Genomic DNA, 24,221 nt, shown 5'->3' with positions numbered 1-24,221 from the left:
GACCTCCTCCACGCATCCGCTTTATTCAAATCACTACAATTCAAATGGTCTTATGTGGATGCATCATGCAGCCGACATGGGTCTCGCACAAAGATCTAATATTGTCTGAACTGCCAGATTTTCTTGTGGCGTTGAATGTCCGTTTTCCATGTGGGAACACTTGCCCAATGCTGCGCAATGAAAAGAAAGACCATTTGGAGGGCAGAGACAGGGAGCAAATTTTGCACCTAGCCTTAGCTGTCTCCCCTTTCACAGCACAGGTGTGTGAAGTGCCCATCGGTGTCCTGTAGTGTGTAAGAGCAGGTTGGAACCAGGAGGTCGGAAAGCACTGCCATACCTTGCTGCATTATCTCCACAATCTGCACGACTTTATCCATGTGCTTTCGGGCAGCGATGAGGCCTTGCAGCATCAGCATCTTGTAGTAGTTAAACATATCACCATCCAGACCACCCATGACCTGGAAAGCAGATCAGACAGTGAGCACGGGTTCTAGTGACGTGCCAAAAGCGTTCCTTAGAGAAGAAATTCCAGCAGCAGTCCTGCCAGCAAAGGCAGCTGGGAAAGCACATCAGGAATTATTTTAAAAGGCACCTTTATTTGAAGGATTTAACTTTATGGTAAGACTTTGCACTTCTATATCAACTTCCTTCCTAGGATCTGAGAGTTCTTTAGGAATAAAAATTGACTCTTCTATAGTGCTGTTCATTTGAATACTTTGCAGAAATCAATTACACTCCTTGTAACTACTCTTCACAAGAAGTAGGAATCACCCCTCTTGTACAGATGGGGAAACTGATGCATAGAGGAGACGGGATTTGCCCAAGATCACAGAGAAGGTGTGTATGGAAGAGAACCCAAGAGTCTGGGGTTCCAGTCCCCTGCTCTAACCACTAGACCACACACCCTCCCAAATCTGGGAACAGAACTTAGGTTTCCGGGCTCCTGATCCTGTGCCTCAAACCACAAGACCCTTTTCCTTCCTGGCAGAATTTAGCTATAGCTCTCTTACATCAACAAACTCCGTTGTAAGCTTGAAGGCAGATGTCTCGAAGCCAAGGTTCCTGGGGGAGCTGGAGAGAATGAACCCAAAATCTATATGGATGATGTGTCCATCTGCATCCAGCAATATATTGCCATTGTGCCTTGAAGGGGAAAGAGAACGAAAGACAAAATTATCAATGAGCTCATATTTCAGACACCACCTCCCTGCCAGTCACTCGGAGCTGGAGAACCACGCACCCACACACAGTGAAGAGCTGTGCGTTCCTCACCCAATGCGGAGAAGCAACTGCTTGAGCACTGACAAAGCAAATAGGAACTGGCTTCAGCTTAAGCCAGCAGCATCACCTGTTAATGTCAAGTACACGCAGGGCCGTCCATTTTCTCTGCCTCTTGTACAACACTACCAAAAAATAGCGTTTTAACTAGGTACATATGTGGGGGCTTATTGCTTACAAAACAGCCCTGCAGTTACACAGCGAACACTCCGGGGAGCCCGGCTTCAACCCAAACCAACTCCCACTACTCAAATTTCAGGTTCCCCTATGGTCACACACCAGCCACTTCCCACTGTTCTGATTCCCCAGCAAGCACCATGAGAGGATGCCACTGCTCTCAGGGATTCCCTGCTGCATACAACGGGGAGGGGGAGAAGACATGGAATGAGGTAAGTGGCATCATGAGTAATGGATGCCGTTTTGGAGAGTCCTTCAAACCTTACTACCCACTTTGTGGGGGTTTAATACACTTCTCTAAGGGTCAATACTCAAGACAGCAATTCCCTGATTGCCGCCCCACAGTGGTTGGTTCCAAGGCCCGGTGGGCAACGATGGCATGGAAATTCTGTGTGCTCGGACTGCAGCCTCTTCACTCCAACACACAGGGCCCACCTGTCTTTGACCTGTAGCAGGTAGCACACCAGGCAGTAGCCAGCACAGCTCTGAACAAAGTTCCTCTGGGCCGTCAGAAATGCTTCGGTAGTGTAGTTGCCATGCTCCTGGAGGAAGTAGTCCAGCAGCGAGAGCTGGGATTGTTTCTTGACTTGGTGGATGGACACTGCGTTGACAACCGGCTCGATCATGCCGCTGTCTGCGGAGATGACGAGGATCTTGTATGGCTTGATCCACAAGGGCACGCGCTCCTGCTCCCAAATAGACTGAAAGAGAGAGAGTGAGTTGTGAGTCAAACGCACCAATGGGCTGCGTTTACAGACCCACAGCACTAGTGGGCGGTGTCTTGCTCTTTTCCTACCTGCAGTTGTTTAAGGACCTGGAACGCTAGCAACTCTTGCCTGAGGTCATCTCCGCATTTGACAATCACTGAGAGGAGGCGCCAGTTTGGAAGATGGCCATAAGGGGAGCCTTCCCTGATCCGCCTGTGGGGAAATCGCGAAGGGTTAAAGAGAGAAGAGAGCCTCTGCCGGCTCCATGGTATCTCTGGAAAGAGCCTAACACAACAACATAGTAACAAGACAGCAGCTGTAAGTCAGTACCAAGAGGTGGATTTCGAGTTAAGAATTTCTAGGCTAGGGATGTTTCTCTTTCACTGCTAGCATGTGCTTAAATGCTTTGCTGAACAGGGATCGTCTTCAGTGCTTTGCTGACCTGGGGCTTTAGGACTGTCGGTTCTTGGAACCGGGACAGTCATTTATGGTGTTTGTACAGCACGGACACAATGGGGACCTGACCAAGTGCCATAGATCAATGTTAAACAAGCAGAGAAGATGCCAAACTGTACAGCAGCAGGAATTAAGCAGCACTGGAAGGAAATATGGCCCTTTTCTATCACTTCCCCTCCCACCCACAATCACACCCCCTCCAAAAGAATAAGCCAAGCACCAAGCTTGCAGGACTCAGAGCACCCTGGAACACAGAGCCTAAATCAATCACTGCTGTGGATGGAGGGCCTTTTATTTTGAAAATACTGAATCTGAGTCAACATTTGCTCCCTTTAGGCTGCTAAAGCCCAAAGCTGAGGCCCCACATTTACTTTCAGAGCAAATCAGCACAGGCAGCCACAAGGGAAATTATTCTATAGAGACGTAGCTGGGGTTTCAACACGGGCCTATTACGGGAATGAGGCAATTCAGCTTTCCCATGTACCCCACCCACCTCCTTCACTCATACCTGACTTTCTCCTGCCAGGGCTCCTTCAGGGCAACAGCAGAAGGATCCTCAGGGTCCCTCCTGAAAGCTGTTGGGGTGTGTGCAAGCTGCTCTGAGAGGCGCCGTCTAGAAAGTAAAGTAATTTAAAATGCACGTCTGCTTTCCACAAGAGAAATTTCAGTGACAATCCAATACCATCATACACATGTTAGCCCAAAGCACCTTACAAAGCTTGTATTGTCAGGGATCACATCACCCATCACTGACATGCAGACCCCGTTTTGGAGTGGAACATAACAGCTGTTTAACAGTGCAACAACCCTACACAACAGTTTCAGGTAGGGGATGAAAATGAATGTTGTATCTAACGGAAACAGCAGGGGTTGATTTTCCATGGGCTGAATTTACTCCTTCAAATTAGGAAAACGGGGTTTCACCCCTATGTCTTTGGGACACACATGGGCAGAACCACAGTCTTCAGTCTCATTCAAGTGAGTCAATTTTCAGCAACACTGCACCCCCTAAAGCTAGCTAAGCGGCTGCATCATGTACCATCTCAAAAGAAGAACTTCACCGACTGAACCATCAACTCCAGCTCTAGTAACTCATGTTTCCCTTGGAGATCGTGCCTTCAAGTACTGACCTGGCCTAAGCCTATTTAGCTTCTGAGGTCTCAAATCTGTTGTAACGTACCACATATATCACCAAAAGGCTACTAATTGGTCAGCTGACTCACCTGATGAAGAATTTACCTTTTGACTTTGGTCTTGCTCCTAGTTTTCAAAGATTCTCAGATCTGACACTGAACTTTGCTTAGGTGAAAGAGAACCCCCTACCCAGCTAATATGTGCATCTGTTTAGAGGAGGCTTTGAAATTAATTCATACTGCACATCCCATGACACATAGCCACTATTCAGTCCTCACCTGCCTCCAGTCCAGGAACATACAGGGCATTTGATGCTCAGGCCTAGTGAGAAAGATGAGGAGTACTGACTAACGGGCTTTTTCTCCAGAGATTTAATGGAGAGACCCTGTGTAACTCCTCCCCACCTGACACCAAGGCTTGTTTTAAATAAAGACAGTGAAACCCATCTCCAGGTCTTGAAATCTCCCACCCACGACACAAGCTCACTCCTACCTAATATCGCCAGCTGCTATGAACACAGGCTCTTTGCTCTCTTGGCTGGTGATGCTGTCCACAGAGAACTGGGAAATATTATCACAGCTGTTGGTGTGCATCTCTGGAAGCTGGAAAGAGAGACGCGAGACTGAGTTACAGACCAGCAAGTCGCAGCGTTCTCCTTAGTGAAAAATGATAAAATGTTACCTTTATAAACCTTTCAGTCCAAAGGATCCATTAATCACGTTCAGAGCCACTGAAATGCAGCCACTTCTAGGGTGAAGGAGGTGAGCTTACACACTGTCCAACAGCAGGGCAAACCCTGGCTATGAGAAGTGTCCCATGGGACCTTTAATAGCCATGCAGAGCAGACGGGCCCAATTTTTAAGGTCTCATCCAAAAAAGAAGAACGGGCACAGAGTGAACTGCACAGCACTCGATTATCTACCTTGGCGGGATGAATGACTGAGTCTCTCCTGACAAGATCTGAATCTGGGGCGCCAGGCAGGCTTGCTATTTCGATCTCCGAGCCACGGCATTTTAATGTGTTAGGATGAAGATTTCACGTTGCTGTTTGCACTCAGTGCCTGGGATGTGCTGCACTGTACAAAAGCTTTCAGTGCATACGAGGCTGCTCACAAGAGAAATTCTCTTGCACACATCTTTCCTTTACAAGCCAGGCAGCTACTCCTACCACGATCACGGTCGGGAAGTCCCTTGTTCACCAACTAGTTCTAGAATGCAGCCGTGCTACAGCTAGTTCAGAGCTCTCACTGCGGGACATACCGAAAGGGAAGGAGTAAGACATTACAGACAAAGCTGTAGAGGCATCATGCTGAGCATGGCAAAGAGGCAAACCCTTGTGTATTCCACTCAAGCGACGGCTCTGGCTGCTCTTAATGCTGGTAGCATATCCCACAGAGAACAGCATCCAGACCTCCTTGGCTGCAAGGAGTCACCAAAACAGGAGCCGTCTGAGTAGGGAAGGTCCCTCTGAGAACAGACTGCACTATATGTCCCCTCTCCCTTACAACAGGGACACAGTTCTATGGCTGGGACTCATTTTCCCCATTGGGTTTCTAGTCTTAGCAACAGGGAGTTTGGCTCCAGCGCCATTGGCTGCCTCACCTCCACCTGCAGTTCCCCAATATCGTCCACAGACCAGGCTTCATCATCGTTGTCATAGTTGGGAACGGTGGTGAAGCTGCTGGCCCTCTGCTCATGAGTGATCCCACATTCTGGCAGGTTCTCCACAGACCTCGTGCTCCGAATGCGGTTCTCCGGGATCCGGGCCGGCACATTAGTGGTGTCAAAATTTTCACATTCAAGTACTTCAACGTAGATTAAATAGGGAGCCTGAGGGAAGCAAAAACAAATGTCACTGACACAGGGCGACACAACTTACACTGGCCAGGGTCTGAGTCCTTCATTTCTCTCTTGCTTTGCAGTTCACTTTTAACACTGGCCAGTATCTAGCTGTTCCATCATCAAACCACCCTGAACATCAATCAACCTACCTGCTGTCTCATCTTATCCTTAGATTGGTCCCTTCTCCTCGGTCTTGGTCCAGGACTAGGGCTCATACTTGCTACCATAATCCTGTGACTAATAATATCACCATCTTCCAAATACTCTGGGGATCAGCTAAGTCTTTTTACCAATGGGAAAACAGAGGTTTGTGTATCACAGACCAAGTTAGTGCCACATTTGAGAGTTCCTGACTCTGAGTTCTAGATCCTGCTGCTCTCTCTACAATTTTCAGTGGTACCATCACTGGTAGGTGATTAAAGTATGTAACTAATAAATATACCTTTAATTTACATGCCAGATGAAGGTAGGAAGGGGATTATAGTCATTTGTATTGATACTGAAAATCAGAGGATCTAATAAAATAATATTGCAATATCTTGAAACTAGAAGTATCTCAGCTTGTTTAGTGCACAAGCACAGGTGCACAGAGTAAGGTAAATGGAACAAGATCTGCTGAGTGTCAGATGCTAATTACCTTGAGTAGCACCAAAGTGCGCATTTTACTCTGATGTTTCAGAGACATCAGTAACATTCACATCAATGCAAAACTAACTTACAACCACCGGAAGAAAAAACGTTGAGCTTGGAGGGCGCAATCCTGCAAGGTACCGGGCATTTTGGCACCGACCTCGCAAAGCACATCAGAACATGCTTAACTTGAAGCATGTGAGTAGTGTCACTGGAGTCAATGGGAGCGCTCACGTGCTTAAGAGCTTTGCCAGAGCGCTCAAAGCCATGCAGAAACAACCCTTTAAAAGAGTGGCCTTATATTCTGCCCCAGATGCCAGTAGCTTAGATATAACCCAGCTCTGAATGTTACCCTAATATCTTTGGTCGATTTTTCTGACATTATTGGGCTGGATTCTCAGATGCTGAATGCCTGCAGGTCCCATTTGTTTCCATGGGAGATATGCTGCTCAGTACCCCTAAAATCCAGTCCTTATCACACAGCACTGAAACCACGCCACCATTAAACTTGGCTCTTTTTCTGAAGGGCTGTTGCTAGGGTTTGAAGGTGGCTCAGAGGGACATGAATCCAGGAACATTTCAAACCTAACATTAGAAAACTTCCTCTCGCTCAAGCCTACTCTGGACTCTCCCCTCCCAGCTACCCTTTCATGGACTCCTCTTCCTACCTCTCGAGTCCTTGACCTTCTCAAGTGATGCAGCCCAGACAATGATAGCAGGGAAGCAACAGGGCTGCTATGTGCTGCTCTACCTGCTACATCTCTGTACCATATGGTGACGACAGACCCTGCCAGGTGAATCTTATTTATGCCTGGTTAAGAGAAGGTGAATGATTATTTATTTAGCTTAATATCCAGAAGATGCAGTGAGCTACACTCTTCACGTTGGGTTCTCTGAAGTCAGCTTTTAAGGGAAGTGCTAATTTTACAATGCTTCAAGAGAATTAACCTTCCTTGCCTGGCCACTCTTACCTTGTCCTTGGAGTTGAGCACCACCGCCTGGGTGTGGGGCACCCGCACCACATGATGGTCAAAGCCAGCTGTGGGAAGCCAGATGCGTGCTGGAAGCTTATGGTTAAGTAAAGACAGCTCCGAGATAAGACGCTGAGTCTTCTGCTCTTTGGTGGGCAAAGTGGCTAGTCTCTTCCCGATGGCCATCAGGGATTTGATGAATTCTCTCTCTGGGGCAAGTCTGACAGGCTAAAATGTTTTAAGGAAGCGGGAGAAAAGAGTTAAGGCAACAGTTGTGCGTGTAAGATAGCCACAGTTCTACAATTAGGAGTCAGTCTAAAATTGTTGAGATAAATTGCACATGGAAGAAAAGCTTCTACTACCTGTCTGATGCTCTTGTGAATATAAGGAGCAGGTGATCATCTGTAAAACAGGACACTACAAAAAATATGTATATTGAACACAAGAACCTCCCTAGAGCATTTCACTCACCTTGAAACTGGCCATTTCCACTGGGATAAAAATCTTCGTATCACAATCCCACTGTGGTGCCAATTTACCATGGTTATTTTTGTTCACTTATTCATCTATCTGTGCAACAGCACAGATCTAGCACCAGTGTAAAGTCTCTACTCCTTGAGAGCCATTAGAGGGAGCCCAGATCTTTTTCTCTAATTCTACCAGCCTCACACAGTTACTTTGTCAGGGTTGGATTGTTTAAGTCAAAATCTGGGGAATATTTCTCAGAATTCTGACTATTTTATGGTGGGATTAAACTTCAAGCTTAAAGTGCAGGTTAAAGCTTTTAACCATCAACACGTTTGTGACTGTGTCTGCTGTATTTTGCAGGTTAAACAGGGTTCTACTCCTTCTGAGCGGCAGAACTGTAACTTGAAATGGTAGAAGTTGACGGTTGAATTTTGCCATTAAAGACACAGAATTAAAAGCTGTGAAGTGCCCCCATCACCAATCATGCTAGAAATGCACATGCAAAAGCTATGTAGCGGGGAAAAGAGAGCAAAGGAAAAGGTATTTATAACAGAGCACCTTTTAGAACTATGAAAGACTACGTGAAGTTGGTAAAAAGGAAAAATAGTCATCTAGTTAACATGAATGTCCTTTTCTATCCTCTGTAAGGGCAGAGGGGTTTAGTTTTTGTCTGTAGTCCACATCAAAAAGCTTTCATGCTTCAATGTAAGTGTAGCACCTCACTCTATAAAGCAGTCAATCGTCACCCTCCTGAAGACAGCAGCTTTCCCTCACTAAGCTACGCTGGCTAACAAAGTATAGGTGTCCTTGCGATAGGAGGAAATGTTTGCATAGCATCCAAGGCAGCAGGATCAACTGCAATCACCAGGCATAGAATGAATATTTAAAAACTCTGCACCATCCGATGTTAGGTCCTTTAGCATACACACATCAGAACTACATCATGTAGGTCCACTCTTCTATTTTAACAATCCCCAACCAAAGTAGAATGACCCTGTCTGTATGCTACCTTTCAGACTGGCATCCTGACTCCACTATCCAGAAACTACCTCTCCGCACTTCTGGTAACTTTGTTCTTTCTTGTTCCTGACCACCACACTGATGCTAACATACTCACTGCAGGGCTACGTGCAAACTGGTCAAAACAAATATTCTAACCCTCCAGAAGTATCCATGACACTGAAGCCATCCACTTTTCCCCCAGGATCTTTTGGGCTGTTTCAACCAAAACCCCAAAATGCTGCAATAGCTTATTATGATTATTGATACTATTTTAAAGTTTGTTGTGCCTCATGGCTCAAGTCAATTTTCATCTTTGACGTGTGTGCAGCTAATAATTTCACATACAAAAATCGAGCAGCATAGTTTATGCATATTGAAACTTTCATGCATTGCACACACTAATGAGGTATTCAGTAAAACCTAGTTACTGCAGTAGTGATTTATGATTGCGTCCAATAGGAGAATTAGTGAATGGAACTCTGAGCTGCATAAACATAACAGCATGCTAAGAGTGAAACCCTGCTTTCCTCAAGAGGACTGTTCAGGTCTTGATCTGCTAAGAAGAGAGCACTGGTACATCTATGGCAACGCACAATTCAACTCATCACTTCAACGTCTTATATTCTCCCGGTTTTTAAACTGTTTATTACTTAGCATTCATACGATGTTTCTCCTTGACAAAGTACTTCGCAACCATTAACCAATTAAGCTTCACAGCCCTTCAAGTGAGCTAACGCTTGGCACTTAAATCACTTTTTATCTATAGCTCAAAGCATTTACAAAGTTACATATCATCCCTGTTTTCGGAAGAGGGAAGCAGAGAGAGAAGGGAAGTGACTTGCACAAAGCTACTGTCAGACAGGAATAGAACTCAGAAGTTCTAGGCTCTCAGTAGAAGGGCTCCACATAAGCCTGAAAGCTTGTCTCTCTCGCCACCAGAAGTAGGTCCCATAAAAGATATTACCTCCCCCTCCTTGTCTCTCTAATATCCTGGGTCCAACATGGCTACAACACTGCATAGACATTTCCTGGCAGTTTGTCTGGATTATGGACCTTCAGAGCAACCTCAGGCCCTCAACTCCTCCAGGCAGTCGTGAACTGCCAGGAAATGGCCTCCCTATTGGTTGTTATTGCTAAGTTCCTGAGCACCAAGCAGCTCATTAATTTTCCATACTGTGTATATCTCAATCATAACCTTGTGTCCTGTTAGAGGCCATTTTGGAAAATTTAAACACCCAGCTGGATTCCACACTGTCACTGACCTTGAATGGTACCAGCAACCCAAGCTCCATCTCTATATAACAGACACTGGACCGCAGAAAGGTCTGTCAGATTGAATTAAGCCCATGCAGACCTGCATTCCAGCATCAGAAAGTAAACAGTAAGCTTACCTTACACTGGATCATGACATTAAACTAACTTCTGAGGCCAAGCAGAGAGAGGTGGAGGTGAAACCTTACTCCTTCATTCAGGTTCTCAGCATAGTTAAGTATCACTCTAGCACTCTCTTGGCCAATATAAATGCTTACTTGATATTACAGCACCACATTTAACTGATGACGTTTTAAAATCACTCCATCCCCTGAAAAAAAATCTATCTAAATTAAACCATGACATTTTAGGTCTGGATACTGCTGAATAACCACGATGGGCCTTATTCCATTATAAAAACAGCCCAGATAACTGGCATCCTAAGGTCGCTCAGTACAATACCTTGCAGGGATCAGAATCAGGCGTTTGCTATGCTCAGGTTGGGGTGGGGGGGGGAATAATTTTGGTCTGATCTGGAGCAAGCCCTGTGGTCTGCTCAGGAGTTAGGATGAAAATGAAAATGGTTTGGAAAGCAGTGCTTGGGTCGCCTATTCTAGCAACTGTCCTCTCATAAGCATGTTCCTTCCGTAAGGAATCGTAGGTCATTTTCATCTTTAATTTCACATGAGTACCATCTACTCCAGCCTCTCAGCCTGCACAGAAGGTTGTCCCTTCCCCAGGGCTTTTGCCCAGTTTAGTTTTAGTGTCCCAAGCAGTGGAGGTCTCCCCACTTCCCTTTGGGGCACCTGGCATTGGCCACTGTTAGAAGTCAGGATACTGGGCTAGATGGAGCTTTGGTGTGACCCAGTATGGCCGTTCTTATGTTCTGCAAATTCTAAGAGATCTTATTGTCAAAGAGCATTTCCTGATGTTCCATCTATACTTTCCTTGTCTCCAATATCATCCCCATATCCCCATCCTAGCCCTATCCCATTCGGTCCACTCTAAGCAATTCCTCTCTCTTGCTCCTTGGCGTATGTATTCAAACATTTGTAGATTGCTATGATCCCACTTAGTCAGGCTATACGGACCTCACACTTAGTCTTTCCTCAGTTCAACCCCCTTCCTGTCTCCCTCACCACATTTCTTTGCTTTTTTTTCTGAGCTCCCTCCACTTTATATCTTTCTGGTGCCAGAAAAGAGCAACACCACAGGTGCTGTCTCACAGCTATACCCGGCAGAATCTCAGTTATATCCAGTTTCTCATCATATCTTACATGTTCTTTCACTTCCACTACTAAACTGGTAGAGACTCCTACTAGATGCACTGAAAGCCAGACAATAGTTACAGATGGTGTGTAGCACAAGCAGCAGGCCATGGGCCTTTACAGAAATAGAGCAATGGTGCATAGACTAGAACGGATGTTCTACAGGGCATCTGGACTCTTCCAGATAGCTGTACGCTGCCACTAGATTTCAAGATTAAAAATGTTAATTATGAGGAATACCACATATCTCATACATGTGCATGTGTATAAAATCCTAGGAAATTTAGCTAGGCACAGGTGTTTGCAGCTGGTTTATAACTAGGACATAAATGTTTGCAAAGAATCTGATTGGCTACAATAAAGGTCTGCCATGTTCAAGCATGACATGAATAACCATGGTTAGTGAAGCCTGAAGAATAGATTTCTCTCCTGAGGGAGAAAGGCAAAAGCCAACACCACACTGAGTCCCTTCCGGTTACAGAACAGGCATTTAAACTGTAAGTGGATCTCACAAGCTTCAGGCAACATTGATGTGAGAACTATAAAACTGAAATCACTGATATGAAGGTAACATAACTATCGCTATAAAATATAGAAAACATTTCGCTTTTCTACAGCCCCTTCTATCCAAGGATCTGAAGGATTTTACAAACATTAAGCCTTCTAACAACCCTGTGGAGGTATTTAAGTATTATCCTCTTTTTCAGACAAAATAAGGAACAGAAAAATTTAGTGACCCAAGGTCATGCAGCAAGACAGTGGCAGAGCTAGGAACCGAACCCAGGAGTCCTGGCTCCCAGTCACCACTTCTCTCAGCACTGGCTCTTGAGAACACCCCATCATCCTTGGCATATATTTTAAGGTCGGCTGAGTATATCAATAAATGCCAACCCAGTTCAGTGTGTTGCTTCTAAATTGGGGTTGTACGAGAACAGCATTGAGTCACTTCATGAGCTCACTGTAAGGTTTCGTTTACCATCCTTTTCTTACCGTTTCACACACAGCAACTGTGGAACTAATCCTAGAACACGATAAGACTTCAAATCTACTCATTAAGAGGAGCAAGATACAGTCAGGTACATTTCAAAGACCTCATTTACACAGGAGGAATTCAACATTATTCAAATTATTTGACTAACACAATGGTATGTAAGATACTGTAAATAATTATATTAAAAAGACAAACCCCACAGCTCTCGATAAGTGATTTTTGATCATGGACTACATATTCAATACATGGGAAGCCAATTAGGAATCCCAAAGTGAGAATGTGCACTGTTAGGAAAATGGTACAAATTAGAGAGAGAGAGGCCCTTGATTAAAAATGAAAAATGTTTCATAATAAGAAGAATTATTAGGGAACATCAGTTTTGATCTAAAGTAATTTCAACAGACAGAAAACCGATTTTTGTGGAAAAAGCAAATTAAATTCCATCTGGCAGACAACTTGTAAGAAAATTTAAGGAAACAGCATTTCCTCTAACTAGGGGGAAGAACACACACAGACAGGTTTGAATGAGTATTCAAAATTCAGTATCATCAACCAGGTTATTCACCTGCATTGAAGCTTTAAATTTTTTATATCTCCATAGCTGGGTATTTATTGACGAATTACAATATCTAACTTACAGGCCCCCTCATGACTTCTTGTTTGCTTTAGTCAAAATTGTACAAGCAAAAATTCCCAAAGCTCTGTATAACTTGTATTTCACTGCAGCCTACTGAAAAGCATAAACTGGACAAATATTCTAATTTTCAGATCAAAATGTTATCAACTTCTCTGTTTTGCTTCTGCGTAAGACAGGATAGCAGAACTTTGCTACAGCTCAAGATGACTCAGCCAATAGAATGCATGCACTGGGCATAAAATGCTGGCATCGAAATGCTCTTGCAATGCAGTGTTCTACATGGAGTGGCTTAATATCAGAGCTGTTTAAAGGCCATTGCCAGGTGACCAGAGATTAGTAATCCAGGACACAGAGGAAATGCTGCTGTAAAATAAGGAAGCCAGGCAACCCAGCCACTAGAACAAAACTGGCCAAACTTACGGAACAGAATGATTTATCAAGACTTTCCGTACTCGATGAGAATTCCTGGGAAAAGGATGAAAGGATTTTTTTTTTTTTTTTTTTTTTAGAAAAATAAAGAAAGAAAGAAGGGGGAGAAAAGGCAATAGTTTAGCTCCAATTGTATAAGACCATTTTTCATTTATTTAAAAAAAGTCATGCTTGCTAACCTTTAATCAGAAATTGCAAAATTTGATAAAACAGAATCTTATTTTACTATGGTCATTGGATAATACTAGAGTGATTGGGGTTAAGGGATCCTGCAATAACTTTATGAATCTAGATTTATTACTAGTATAATGCCATATATGTCCATGAAGTTTTCAAACGCAGCCAGAGTTCCCTGCTCCAAAGATCTTACAATCTAAGTTAGAGCTATTAGATTAGGTCTGTTATTGCTGAAATCTTGTAAACAGTGTCAAATGGCTATTTTCACTGGTCAAAATCTTTCCAAAATACTTCATCACACAAAAATGAAGGTCAAAAGTACTCCAGATTCTCCAAAACATATTAGTGCTATCAAATAGCTGTTGCAGCGTCCAAATAAGTTTGTATTATTTAAACTGCAGTAGTGCCTAGAGGCCCAAATCAAGGATCATGGTTCTTCTATGCTAGGTGCTGCACGCAAAACAAGCATGCCCAAAACAGTTCACAATCGAAACTACAAAACATTTCCTCCACCACTGCATCCATCTATAATTTTCCACTGAGTACTTTAATTTGGACAGTTTTTTCACTAGAAAATTATCTTCATGGTAATTTATCCTAGAACCAGACTAAAACCCAACAATTAAGCCATTTGCTCAGTCAAGTTGGCAAGGCAGAATTATAATCAGGAGACAAGTATACTGAAGAAGTAGATTCACCATATTATCAGAAACCTTTGTATCAGCAGAGCCACTAAACACAAACTATTAATCAGACTTCTCTACAGTGGACAAAGACAAATTTTGTGTAGCTGCTGTAATGGTTATTTTAGGTTTCATCACAAATCACTCCTGAGTAGATAGATGACCTCAATTTAACGTCGGTTGTTTGATTCCTTATATTCATAACACAGTCTGCGCATAATCTTGTAGTTTACATTGCCATGGTCTCTAGTCGTTTTATGGTCCCCATAACTTTCCAATATCCAAAAGTGAAAAACAAGAGGCAGCAGAAGGGTACAGAAGTGTTAATATAAATGAACAACTCTTCTACCCCACATGGCTAAGTGCAAATACAGCCTAGATTACACATTCTTGCAGAGCAAGGGTGCTCAAGGCAACTGGGGCACTGGCAGCGACAGATCACCAAGCAGTTCTGGTAACTGAACAGAACTCCTAGTCATTTTTCTCCCCACCTCACACCGCAGGAAGAAATTCCAATGCAATTTCATGCTTGGAACCCAACCCAGCAGATGGTCACAGCACTCCAGAGTTTACCCCATTCACTGGAGAGACTGCCCCACGCTTGACAAAAATCCAGACAGCTTCCAAACCATCTCTGACAGCTGCAATAGGAGCTTGTTAAAAACCTGGCTAAGATATGCAGTGTCCAGACCATGTGTCTATACTTGACATATGGTCTGGACACTGCATATCTTAGCTGCAATTGGCTCCATTTCATACAAAATCAGTGCAGCCCATGGTCTCCTGGAAGGTTGCCAACATGGGCCTCATGAGGCCAAAACCAGAGCAACCTCTCTTTTACTCCGATTCCTGTAGAATAGAAGTGATTTACACGAAGATGTGCTGACACCATAACCCAATCCAGAAATTTAAGATGGTGCAGAATGTGGTGACCGGTTTATAAGCAGTGCTTCTCGGCAGCACTGTGTGACACCACCGCTCTGTGGTCTGCGCTGACTGCCTAATGGTTTCCGGACTGAGTTTAAGGTGTTTGCTTTGGCCTGTAAATCCGCCAATGGCCTGAGATCTTTCTAATTGAGACACAACATCTTTCCTCATGCCATACTGCCAACGTGGAGAGGGAACTTGAAGAGCACTTTCCATGAGGGGCCTTCAGCTCTGAGACAAGCGCCATACCCTCCCCCACCAACCAAACCTGGGTCCGTTGACCTTCAGTGCACACAACAAGAAGTAATTTGCATGGACTGCTGCAGAGGATGAGGTGTAGATTTGTAGGGGGGGAAGGGGAGTTCTGTGTTTGTTAGGGATTCGGGTCTGACAGCAGTAATTTAATTTTATGTCTAATTTGTGGCAGAGGTGCCAAGAGTTTTGGCTAGGACCCTCTTATTTATGGTATAAATCTGAATAAACAATGATAAATGTTTATGTTTCAGCAAAACTCTCCCCCTTTGATTTTCATCTGGCTCAAAGGCAGCAATATTCTTGAATAAAATATGGTTAAGAACAAAACCAGTATTTCTGTAGTGCCTCATTTAAAAACCTTCACTCTGTTATTTTCATACAAAAAGATAATAATGGAGCCTCACACCCTTGAGACTGGTGTGTAATTGATTTTTAATTCATTTCCCAAAGAGAAACAAACAGACCTGTTTTTAGCATGTTAATTACAGAGACATGCTAATTCCACAAGGCTTAATCTTACTCAAGAAATAATCGTATTTAAATTAATAACTTCCTCATGAGCACATATTAAAAAAAACCCTACCGAGTCTTAGGCCACAATGGTGGGTGGGCATGTGTGCGCACGCATATTTTAAGCAACAGCCTTGGAAGACTCATCAGGAAGCAACTATTTGCTTTCAGACTCAGGAAACAAAGCACAAAATAGGTATACAATCCAAGTATGAATATGAATGAGGGATTTTCACACAAACAAACCTGTGCACAAGAACCAGAGCTCAACCAACTTCATAAGGCTGTGTTTTGCACTTGCTGATTACTGAAGCTCTGTATTTGAAGAGCCGCCTTTCCTTTCATCACGCAGTTTTCCCTGCCCTGGATCCCACAGAGGAGTCGGAACCCTGAGCTTGTGGCTTGTAAATTAATTTTGAGGTCCTGCATTCAACATGACAACTTCACTGCAGGATTAAGTTAAATGAACAGGTGAGTTGGGAGGTAGAGATCATTTAAACAGATTACTGTTTTGCAGCAGACAACTGACAAGAAAGAACTGGATACAAATTGGTGATGGAAAGTTTCAATGGTACGTTTCACCTCTACCTCAAAAATTCAGGTGCAGACTAAAAGTTGTTACCATCTGAGGATGTTTCTGGTGCCATGTGTCTCTGTCCAGTTCCCAAGAGATGAATATCCACATTAAAAAAAACCAGAAGTGGCCCTCTTAGTCTCAGAGGCTGTGTCCTCATTGCAAGATTAGCTCAGGCTTGCGAGCATCCCTCCTACAAAGCACTACCTGTGTGGCTGCATCCACAACGGTGCAGTAGTAGCCCATGTGCCGGGATGGATTTCTAGGCTATTTCATGGTTCTTAGCAGTGCATTTTACTGGGCCACTCTAAGTTATTCACAGTGTACTGTAGGAAAATGTCTGTCCTTCACTGGCTCCTGTGCAGAAATGCTCTCATGGCTCTTACTGATAGCTCACCACAGCTTTACCAGAAGGTGGTGGCCAACTTCGAAAAGGATTTCTTGGGTAGCATCTCTGTTCAAATGCTGCAGAAGGGCAGCAGAAATGAAGCAGGCAAATGTGAGGTTAAAGTGCAGTGCAGAAGAAGGGAGGACTTAGACAAGAAAGTGCAGTCCAGGTGGAATGGTAGGATAGATTGGAGGACTAACAGCACTCACAGCAAAGCAGGTGGAATACCAGCCTGGGGTTAAAGGAAACCTGAGCTCAAGCATCTCCCCTCAGCTGTGCCTGCTAGCACCGAAAAGCATCCTGGAGCCCATGTGAGAGGTGTTTCTGTGTGGGTGGAAGGGTGGTTAGAGGCAACACCCGAGCTATAGCCCAGGCTAAGTTTGCAGTGAAGACATACCCAGAGAGATCAAGGACCAAACGGACCATGCAGAATGAATTCCTTCCTCTCTCAAAGTTGGCCCTCCTGTCCTAGAAGAGAAGTTGACACTTCCATGCTGTACCTGCTCTGTAATGAGATTTCAATCTCTAGGGCTGACAATATGAGATCTTCCATGAGCCCTGAAGTCACAAATGAAAATTTAAAAAGTTGGCAAGAGAAACTATTAAACCAGGTGAATTGCATTTGTTTGAAATGAAGCACTCCTCAACACCAAGCCCCCCCCAGTAGGAAAACTGCATAGAAAATCCTTCCATACACCTCCCTCTTTCTTGCACTTTATTTGCAATTCCAGGCAGGTTTTACAACAGTTTTTGCATCTCTCTACAATTATTTTTGGCTCAATACTTCTACCACTGATTTCCTAATTGCATAAAGAAGTAGAGAAAATACTGTTTCTTGATACAGACCTTGGGTTAGTTACCACAGAAGGTTTGAGCTTGTCTACACACCAAAAACTGCTCTGGTTTAAACAAACTAGTTTAAAAATCTATTTAGTCAAACCAGAATAGACACACTCATATCTGTGGAAAGTTGTTCTCTCTATTTAGCACGCACTGGTAAATTTACTGACAAGCTAAAACTGGTATCAGCCAGGACTAAATCAATTTAAAAGCATCACACAAAGTTGCACCAATTTAACTAAAATCAGCATAAAGTCAGACCTAGTTAACTACGGCAACAGAGCATGTCGACCCACTTTGAGATACTGGGCTGACCTAATCCCTGCTGTGCGTCACTGGAGACTTTGGAAAACATGCTATAGAGGCCTTATCACACATTCTATCTGTACGCAAGCAGTCTCACTAGCTTCGATTACACTCCTTACACAGCCAATTTTTGCACAATAAGGCCTCCAACTGGAATATGTCCTTGGGCTCCACTCTAACATGGCACTTGTGTCCTGTCTTTTCAGATTAATGAACAAGGAGCCTGCGATTGTCTCAAATGGATTGCTGCCAAACTCCTCTCCCAGCCCAGAGCAGAGGGAGGGGTTTGTTTTTTTTTTGGGGGGGGGGAAGGATACAGCGACCAGGTATGAGGGAGTGGGGACAGCAGCCAGCGATGGGGAGGGGAGGAGCAAGTGGGAAGGGGGGTCCAGTTTTCAGCAATTAGAAAGCTGGTAACCCTACCAACTCAGTGCAACTAGTACTTGTGGGGAGGGGGTTGTCTGGGCTAGGAGAGGTTAAAGAAGGGATTCTTGTCCTGCACCTCCCAAAACAGGAGAAATCCTAAAGCCAATACATCACTTTCCCCCTATGAATGCTCTGTTGTGCCACAACATCTAGAAGCTACAATCCATCTAGTAAATTATTAAGTTGGGCTTTGTTCCTATAACTGTTCAGATACCAGGTGCAGGAAACATTCATTATTTCAGGAATTCGATGTCAGAGATGCCAGCATCTCTTTACCTTACCAGCTAAATACTGTAATGGGTAGATTCCTTCCTAATACCATACATTGGTGCCTGACACCACTGTGAGATGCTAGCTTGACTATCCATGGTTTTTTAAATCAAAATGAGCACAGCAGGATATGCCTATGTACTGTTCACTTCATTAAGTGTTTAACAGAAGAACTAGCCTGGTGGTGACTTGCTTAATGCAGCTCTTAGCGCAAGTACCACCAAGCTACTGCAAACTAACAACCTGCGCTGCACAGAGCCAAATCATTTTTGATCTTTCTAGAGTTAAATAAAACCTTCGTCCAGTAAGAATAATATACTCTCTCACAAGCAGTCAGGATGGAATTATGGCCATGCAGAGGTCCTGAGCAGGACAAGAGTAGTGCTTTAGCGTTTGCACTGGCTTTCTGCAGAGGGTCTATTTCACCTTTAGAGATTTGTAATGCAGGATTGAGAGATTTCCCTGAAATGATGTAATGTGTGTGATTTAATTTATTTAGAAAAGCCTTTTCAAAAGTAAAGTGATTGAAACTGAAATTAAGACTTAGAAAATCAGACTGGAATGACCAGTATATAAATTAATAAGCTCCCGTGTTAAAGCGAAAATCCGACTGCGAAGAAAAGGAGTTTAAATAGTGTTTTATGCGGAAACAGAAGTGCTTTAGACTGAACGCATCCAGGATTACAAAGCAAGATACCTCGCCTCCTACTGAAAAAATGTCTCCAATAACCATTTATAAGCAGAAAACCAGGAATTGCTAGACTGGGTATTCAGGGGGTGGGGGGAAGGAGAGCGTACACTACACTTGGCTTTCAGGCTTTTGAGCAGAAGGATGGGATCTCTACCTCTAAAGCAAAGCTGCAGAATGTGCTTTGCCCAATTCTGCAAGGCACTGAACATCCTTTGACCCCATTAGGCCCAACGGGAGTTGAGATGCACCCGTACCTCATAGGATTAGGTCCATAGTTCCTTTGCAGTAAAGCAGCCCTAATGTTTGTTCCCCACAATTTAAATACATTACCAATTTGAAAACCAATATTGACTGAACTGCACAATGACTTGAATTATATATGAATGAGATATTTCTGCTGTACTAAGCAGGCTGGAGTATGAATAACTGACTGTTCACGGGCTGTGGCCATAAAGTGCATTTCTTCCACATTACAGTGATAACCTTTGTTGCAGGGTTTAACACTGGACTCCTTCTAGTCACACAATGGGCCAGCTCCAGCAACTGTGACCCAGGCTGAGACACACAGACAGAGTCTGGATGAGTCAACAAAGAGAATGAAAATTATAATATGGTTGAGTCAGTGGAATTTTTCTCGTCCAAGGCAAAAAGGCGATACTGGCTTAATCCCAGCAAAAATGAAATAGAAGTGATTTTTTTAAACCAAATATAAACTGAAGCAAATATGCCAACTACAGACACACTCAGAGGGTGAATCGTGGAGTTTCAGAAACATCTGGGTAAAAGAGAGGAAAGAAAAAGCCGGCCGGCACTCCAGAGATCCAAACTCAATTCCCATTCAGCCTCTTCAGTCCCATGCCAACAGCAGCTGGGATTGTATTACAGGGCTTACAAGTTACCCCATTTCCTCACTCAAAGAATGAAAACTTCAGTGTAATCTACAAGATGTTAGTAACTACTCCTGCTTACAAACTGCGAGTCCCACTGACTTTCAGAGTGACTGACTCATTTTGGAAAATGGGTTAGGCTGCTAAATCATTTAGACGCTTTTGAAAATGTTACCTTAAGTCATTAAAAGCAATGAACCTGATTCCCCATCCATCCTAAAGCCTTTTTAACGCCACTGTGACAGTGTAAAGGCGCTTTAGGGTATATGAGCATCAGTCCCATTGTTTTTAAAGTACATTTGAAATGTAATAAAAAGCCAACAGGAATCCTCCTCTTGACAGCCTCACACAACATTCTAGGACCAGACGTTTAGATCTCATTGGAAACCATTTAAAATGAGCACTTTTCAAAGCTGTTTTAAAGAAAGACAGCTTTGGAAACCTCAACCTCTGAATAGGATTTAAACACACAACTCCCACTAATTTCAAAGGGGTGTTACGTGAGTAAATCCCACAGCTGGCTTTTTAAAGCTCAAACAAAATCTATACTTTGACTAAAACATTTTAATATAACTTAACAGGTGTTTTTATACAAACTGTTAAATTAAAAAGTTAACCTTAAAGCAACTTGGAAAAAAAAATCTGATAATTGGATAATTACAAACCACATCTGACTCTTATTTAGTAACTATCTAGCATTAACAGCAATTCTAACAAATTCCGGCAGCTTCCTTTTGCTGGACAGACATAATTTAGGGCTCATCTACACAGAAAAGTTTTACCAGTTATACCGGTTTAATTGTACTGGTATAACTAAACTGCTATAGCTCTTATTCCAGAATAAGAGTAGCTTGTTTGGTTTATGTTAAACCCCTTCCAAAAAGAGGCATAAAATAAACAAACAAACAAAAAAAGACACTCTTATTCTGGAGTAAGAATATGGGCAGTTACAGCAGTATTCTGTTTAAACTGACACCTTGGTTTATACAAGTATAACTTTCTCAATTAGATATCTCCTAACTCTGAAGGGAAACTCAACCAGTCTGACTGGAAAAAAAAAGGATGCCCAAGATTGCATAAGGAGGAAAGAAACTCAATTCTCTTGGTACTCAGGATTAGAAACCTGTGGATTCCTCCAGGATTCCAGCACACACTAAACTAAGCACACCTATTCAGACAGGCACATTCACGGAGAATCTGATCCAACTCATTTAATTTAATGAACTTCGGAGAGGATGTAAGAATTTGATAGAAATAAAGGGCAATTCCATTTAATGCTTATCTAGGAAAGCAATTAAGAGTCGATTCACGTGAAGAAATGAGCAAATTCCTGTGCTCTACAAATCAGCAGGTTCTATTAGCTTAGACTGAACTATGATACTAATAAAAGTATTACCTCACACCGGCAGAATTCAATAAGTCAGTTACTACCTGCTGCCTTGATTAAACTATCCAGGCAAATCGGTGCTTCTAAAAAGCAACCTAGATAGACATTTCTCCCTTTGGTTTTGTGGCAAAGCCAGTTTACAAGGTGTACTGACAGCAAGGTGTCTAGATTATCTATCAGCCAATTTCCTGCTTCTATTAAACATACGTGCATAGACAGAAAGAAACTCAAATCAATGTGGGCTCTGTTTATATAAATCTGTGGGTCATGGAGTCTTTACAAATCTTATGTATAGGTGCCCTTAGTGTGGGCTTCATTTTTCTTACAAATAACAGAGCAAGTTTCCTGCTTCAAAGAGCTTATAGTCTACATAGCCAAAACAAAGCAGAAAGGGAATGGATACTACATATAAGCAGAGTGGCTGCACCTTACTTGGCTTGTGTTCTGTTAGCTGCAAGATTTTTAAAAAATATTTGAAAGTGTAATGAGAGCTTAATGAATGGATAAATGATATGAGGTTGAACTGTTAGATATGGAAAGGTTACCAGAAGAGATGAAGATTTAGGAGAGGCTTGAAGGAGAAGAACAAGTCTTGCTTGGAGTACTAGAATGGGCTCTCTTCCAAACACAGGGGAGCAGCATGACAAAAGGCGGCACAGCGTCACAAGTGGGAGGGGACAGGTTTGGTAAGGCAGAGTTGGCAGAGCATAGTCCATGAGTGGGAAGTTAGTAAGAGCCAACACTTAGGCAGGGTAATAAAAAGGGAGTGATGGTAAGATACAACTGAACCTTATTTCTTGGCCACAGTTATTTGACCCAAGTCAGGGTTACAAAGGTCATACAATCCACTGACTTCAATCACTGCTCTTACAAGGCCATGCCACGGTGCAGAATGGAGCAGCAAGTCAGTCTCTTCACTCCTGGACTGTGGCGTAATTTGACTTATTTACTGATGCAACAGATGTTTGCAACATCTTACAGAAACCTGAGCCAATGCTAGTTCAGGGAAGGAACAGCTACTGCACAGTCCAAGTCAACTTCCTCAAAGGCTCAGTTTCCATTTTATTTTTAATTAAGCCATTGCCCTTCACTGAACATCTCTGCAGCTCATGTTGGTATGACAAGCAGACTACATAAACCACAGGACTGCCTGAGTCAAATATGCAAACGCACAAACCAACAGATTCATCCTCCCCTCCAGAGGAGGGGTTAGTAAATATGTTTACAAGGCCACCAGTAAGATCTGGTTCTGCTCCCCAAACTAGCGTGGAGGCTGAAAACCCCAAGGCACGATGTTATGGTAGCCACGGAAATGAGAGCAGTATGGGATTCCTGTAGCATGAATTATCTATGGAGCTGGACAAGTATCAGTTGATGGTGTCACACATGGCAAAAATTTATCATGATGTTGCATTAATATGTAACAATCAAATGGAAAGTCAAGGAGGAAGTGACTACACTGATGAACAAAAGGCATAGAAGGGTATGGCTGATGGGTCATTTGGCTGGCTAAAGATCATGGAAGGGTTAGCTTGTGTCATTAGAAATGAGACAAAGCTGTGACCTTATTCAAAGCACCACAGGTATAGGGAGGGGATCTAGTGCATCTGGACAGAAACAGCAGATAACCAAACCTGCTGTGGAATTCAGTGCATAGCTTTTTGCTAACCTTACAAGCTTTAGGCATGACCCTGAGAAGCTCAGAACATCTTAGCACCTATCCTCATTCAATTTTAATGTTCTCAGCTGTGTTTAACAGGAAGGAAATGGTAGAATTTGCTTCTCCAGTTCTAGAGGGCTCTGAACATGAGATGGAAGGAAGTAAAAGCAGGGTACTGGCCTAAACCCTCTTAGTAACCCCAAACCAACAATAAAATGGTGTGAACATTGCCACAAAGCCTGAACGCACACAAACCAAATCAACATGTATGGAGGAGATCAGCAGCACTTCCTCTACCACAGTCACTGGGAACCTTGGGAGATGAGAGGAGGAATCCAGGAACAACCTTCAATGATGTATCTCAGTGATTTCACTTTCACCTCTCTGGTTTATCACACAGGTGAAACAAGCTCACAAGAGGCACCTACAGCTCAGCAGCACCTTAGCAGGAAAATATCCCATCCTCACAACATTCTCAGCTCTACCTGGGTGCATCCTCCGGACACAAAGGGGCCGGTACCGAGACTGCAAGCACCCAAACCAGAACTGACAGTTGTATCTGATGTCCCAGTTGTGTGTTCATTCCCGGATGGTGGGTTCTAGCAGGGCAGACACATTTGGGGCATCACAGAAAGGCAGGGGAAATTCTCTGCCCTTCACGGATCGCCAGGCTCAGCCACCAGTGAAAGCGTTACTACTCGGTGCTTCAGTTCGGTATCAGTCAGTTTCCCTTTGTTTGTGCTAATGTGCTGCCAGCCTACCTTCAGGTAGCCTGCCAAGTAATTGCTTTACAAAACAAAACAGCGGGAAAATGAGTGTGCTCAAAGCAGGCCAAAAGCCAACTCCTCTCCCTAGCAACTCAGAGGTATAGATGTGACACCTGTGAACCATTGGTAAATATCCACATTTGTCACCAGGGCAACAAGAACCCTTGAACATTGAATTCTCTGGACTTTCTCATAAAAATCTGAAGTTTCATAGCACATTCATGGACACTTG

General features: G+C 43.4%; 1 protein-coding gene across 4 annotated transcripts in view; it reads right to left on the bottom strand.

The window, feature by feature from the left end:
- PI4KB (phosphatidylinositol 4-kinase beta) overlaps positions 1 to 24,221 on the bottom strand; it is a 56,426-nt gene that overhangs the window by 7,108 nt on the left and 25,097 nt on the right. For 2 of the 4 annotated variants that reach the window (XM_039512653.1, XM_039512655.1), the window contains exons 4-12: positions 13,233 to 13,277; positions 7,196 to 7,423; positions 5,355 to 5,582; positions 4,245 to 4,354; positions 3,127 to 3,231; positions 2,252 to 2,375; positions 1,891 to 2,156; positions 1,011 to 1,143; positions 338 to 458 (exon numbers count right to left, since the gene is read on the bottom strand). In XM_039512653.1, the coding sequence (XP_039368587.1) occupies positions 338 to 458; positions 1,011 to 1,143; positions 1,891 to 2,156; positions 2,252 to 2,375; positions 3,127 to 3,231; positions 4,245 to 4,354; positions 5,355 to 5,582; positions 7,196 to 7,423; positions 13,233 to 13,277 (1,360 nt within the window). The remainder of the gene's footprint in view (positions 1 to 337; positions 459 to 1,010; positions 1,144 to 1,890; positions 2,157 to 2,251; positions 2,376 to 3,126; positions 3,232 to 4,244; positions 4,355 to 5,354; positions 5,583 to 7,195; positions 7,424 to 13,232; positions 13,278 to 24,221) is intronic. The other 2 variants (XM_039512654.1, XM_039512656.1) reach the window with 1 other exon arrangement.

The sequence above is a fragment of the Mauremys reevesii genome, linkage group 24, assembly GCF_016161935.1.
Source record: "Mauremys reevesii isolate NIE-2019 linkage group 24, ASM1616193v1, whole genome shotgun sequence".
Taxonomy (NCBI): domain Eukaryota; kingdom Metazoa; phylum Chordata; order Testudines; family Geoemydidae; genus Mauremys; species Mauremys reevesii.
Note: the sequence above shows the minus strand (reverse complement) of the source record. Positions and strands in the feature narration are given on the sequence as shown.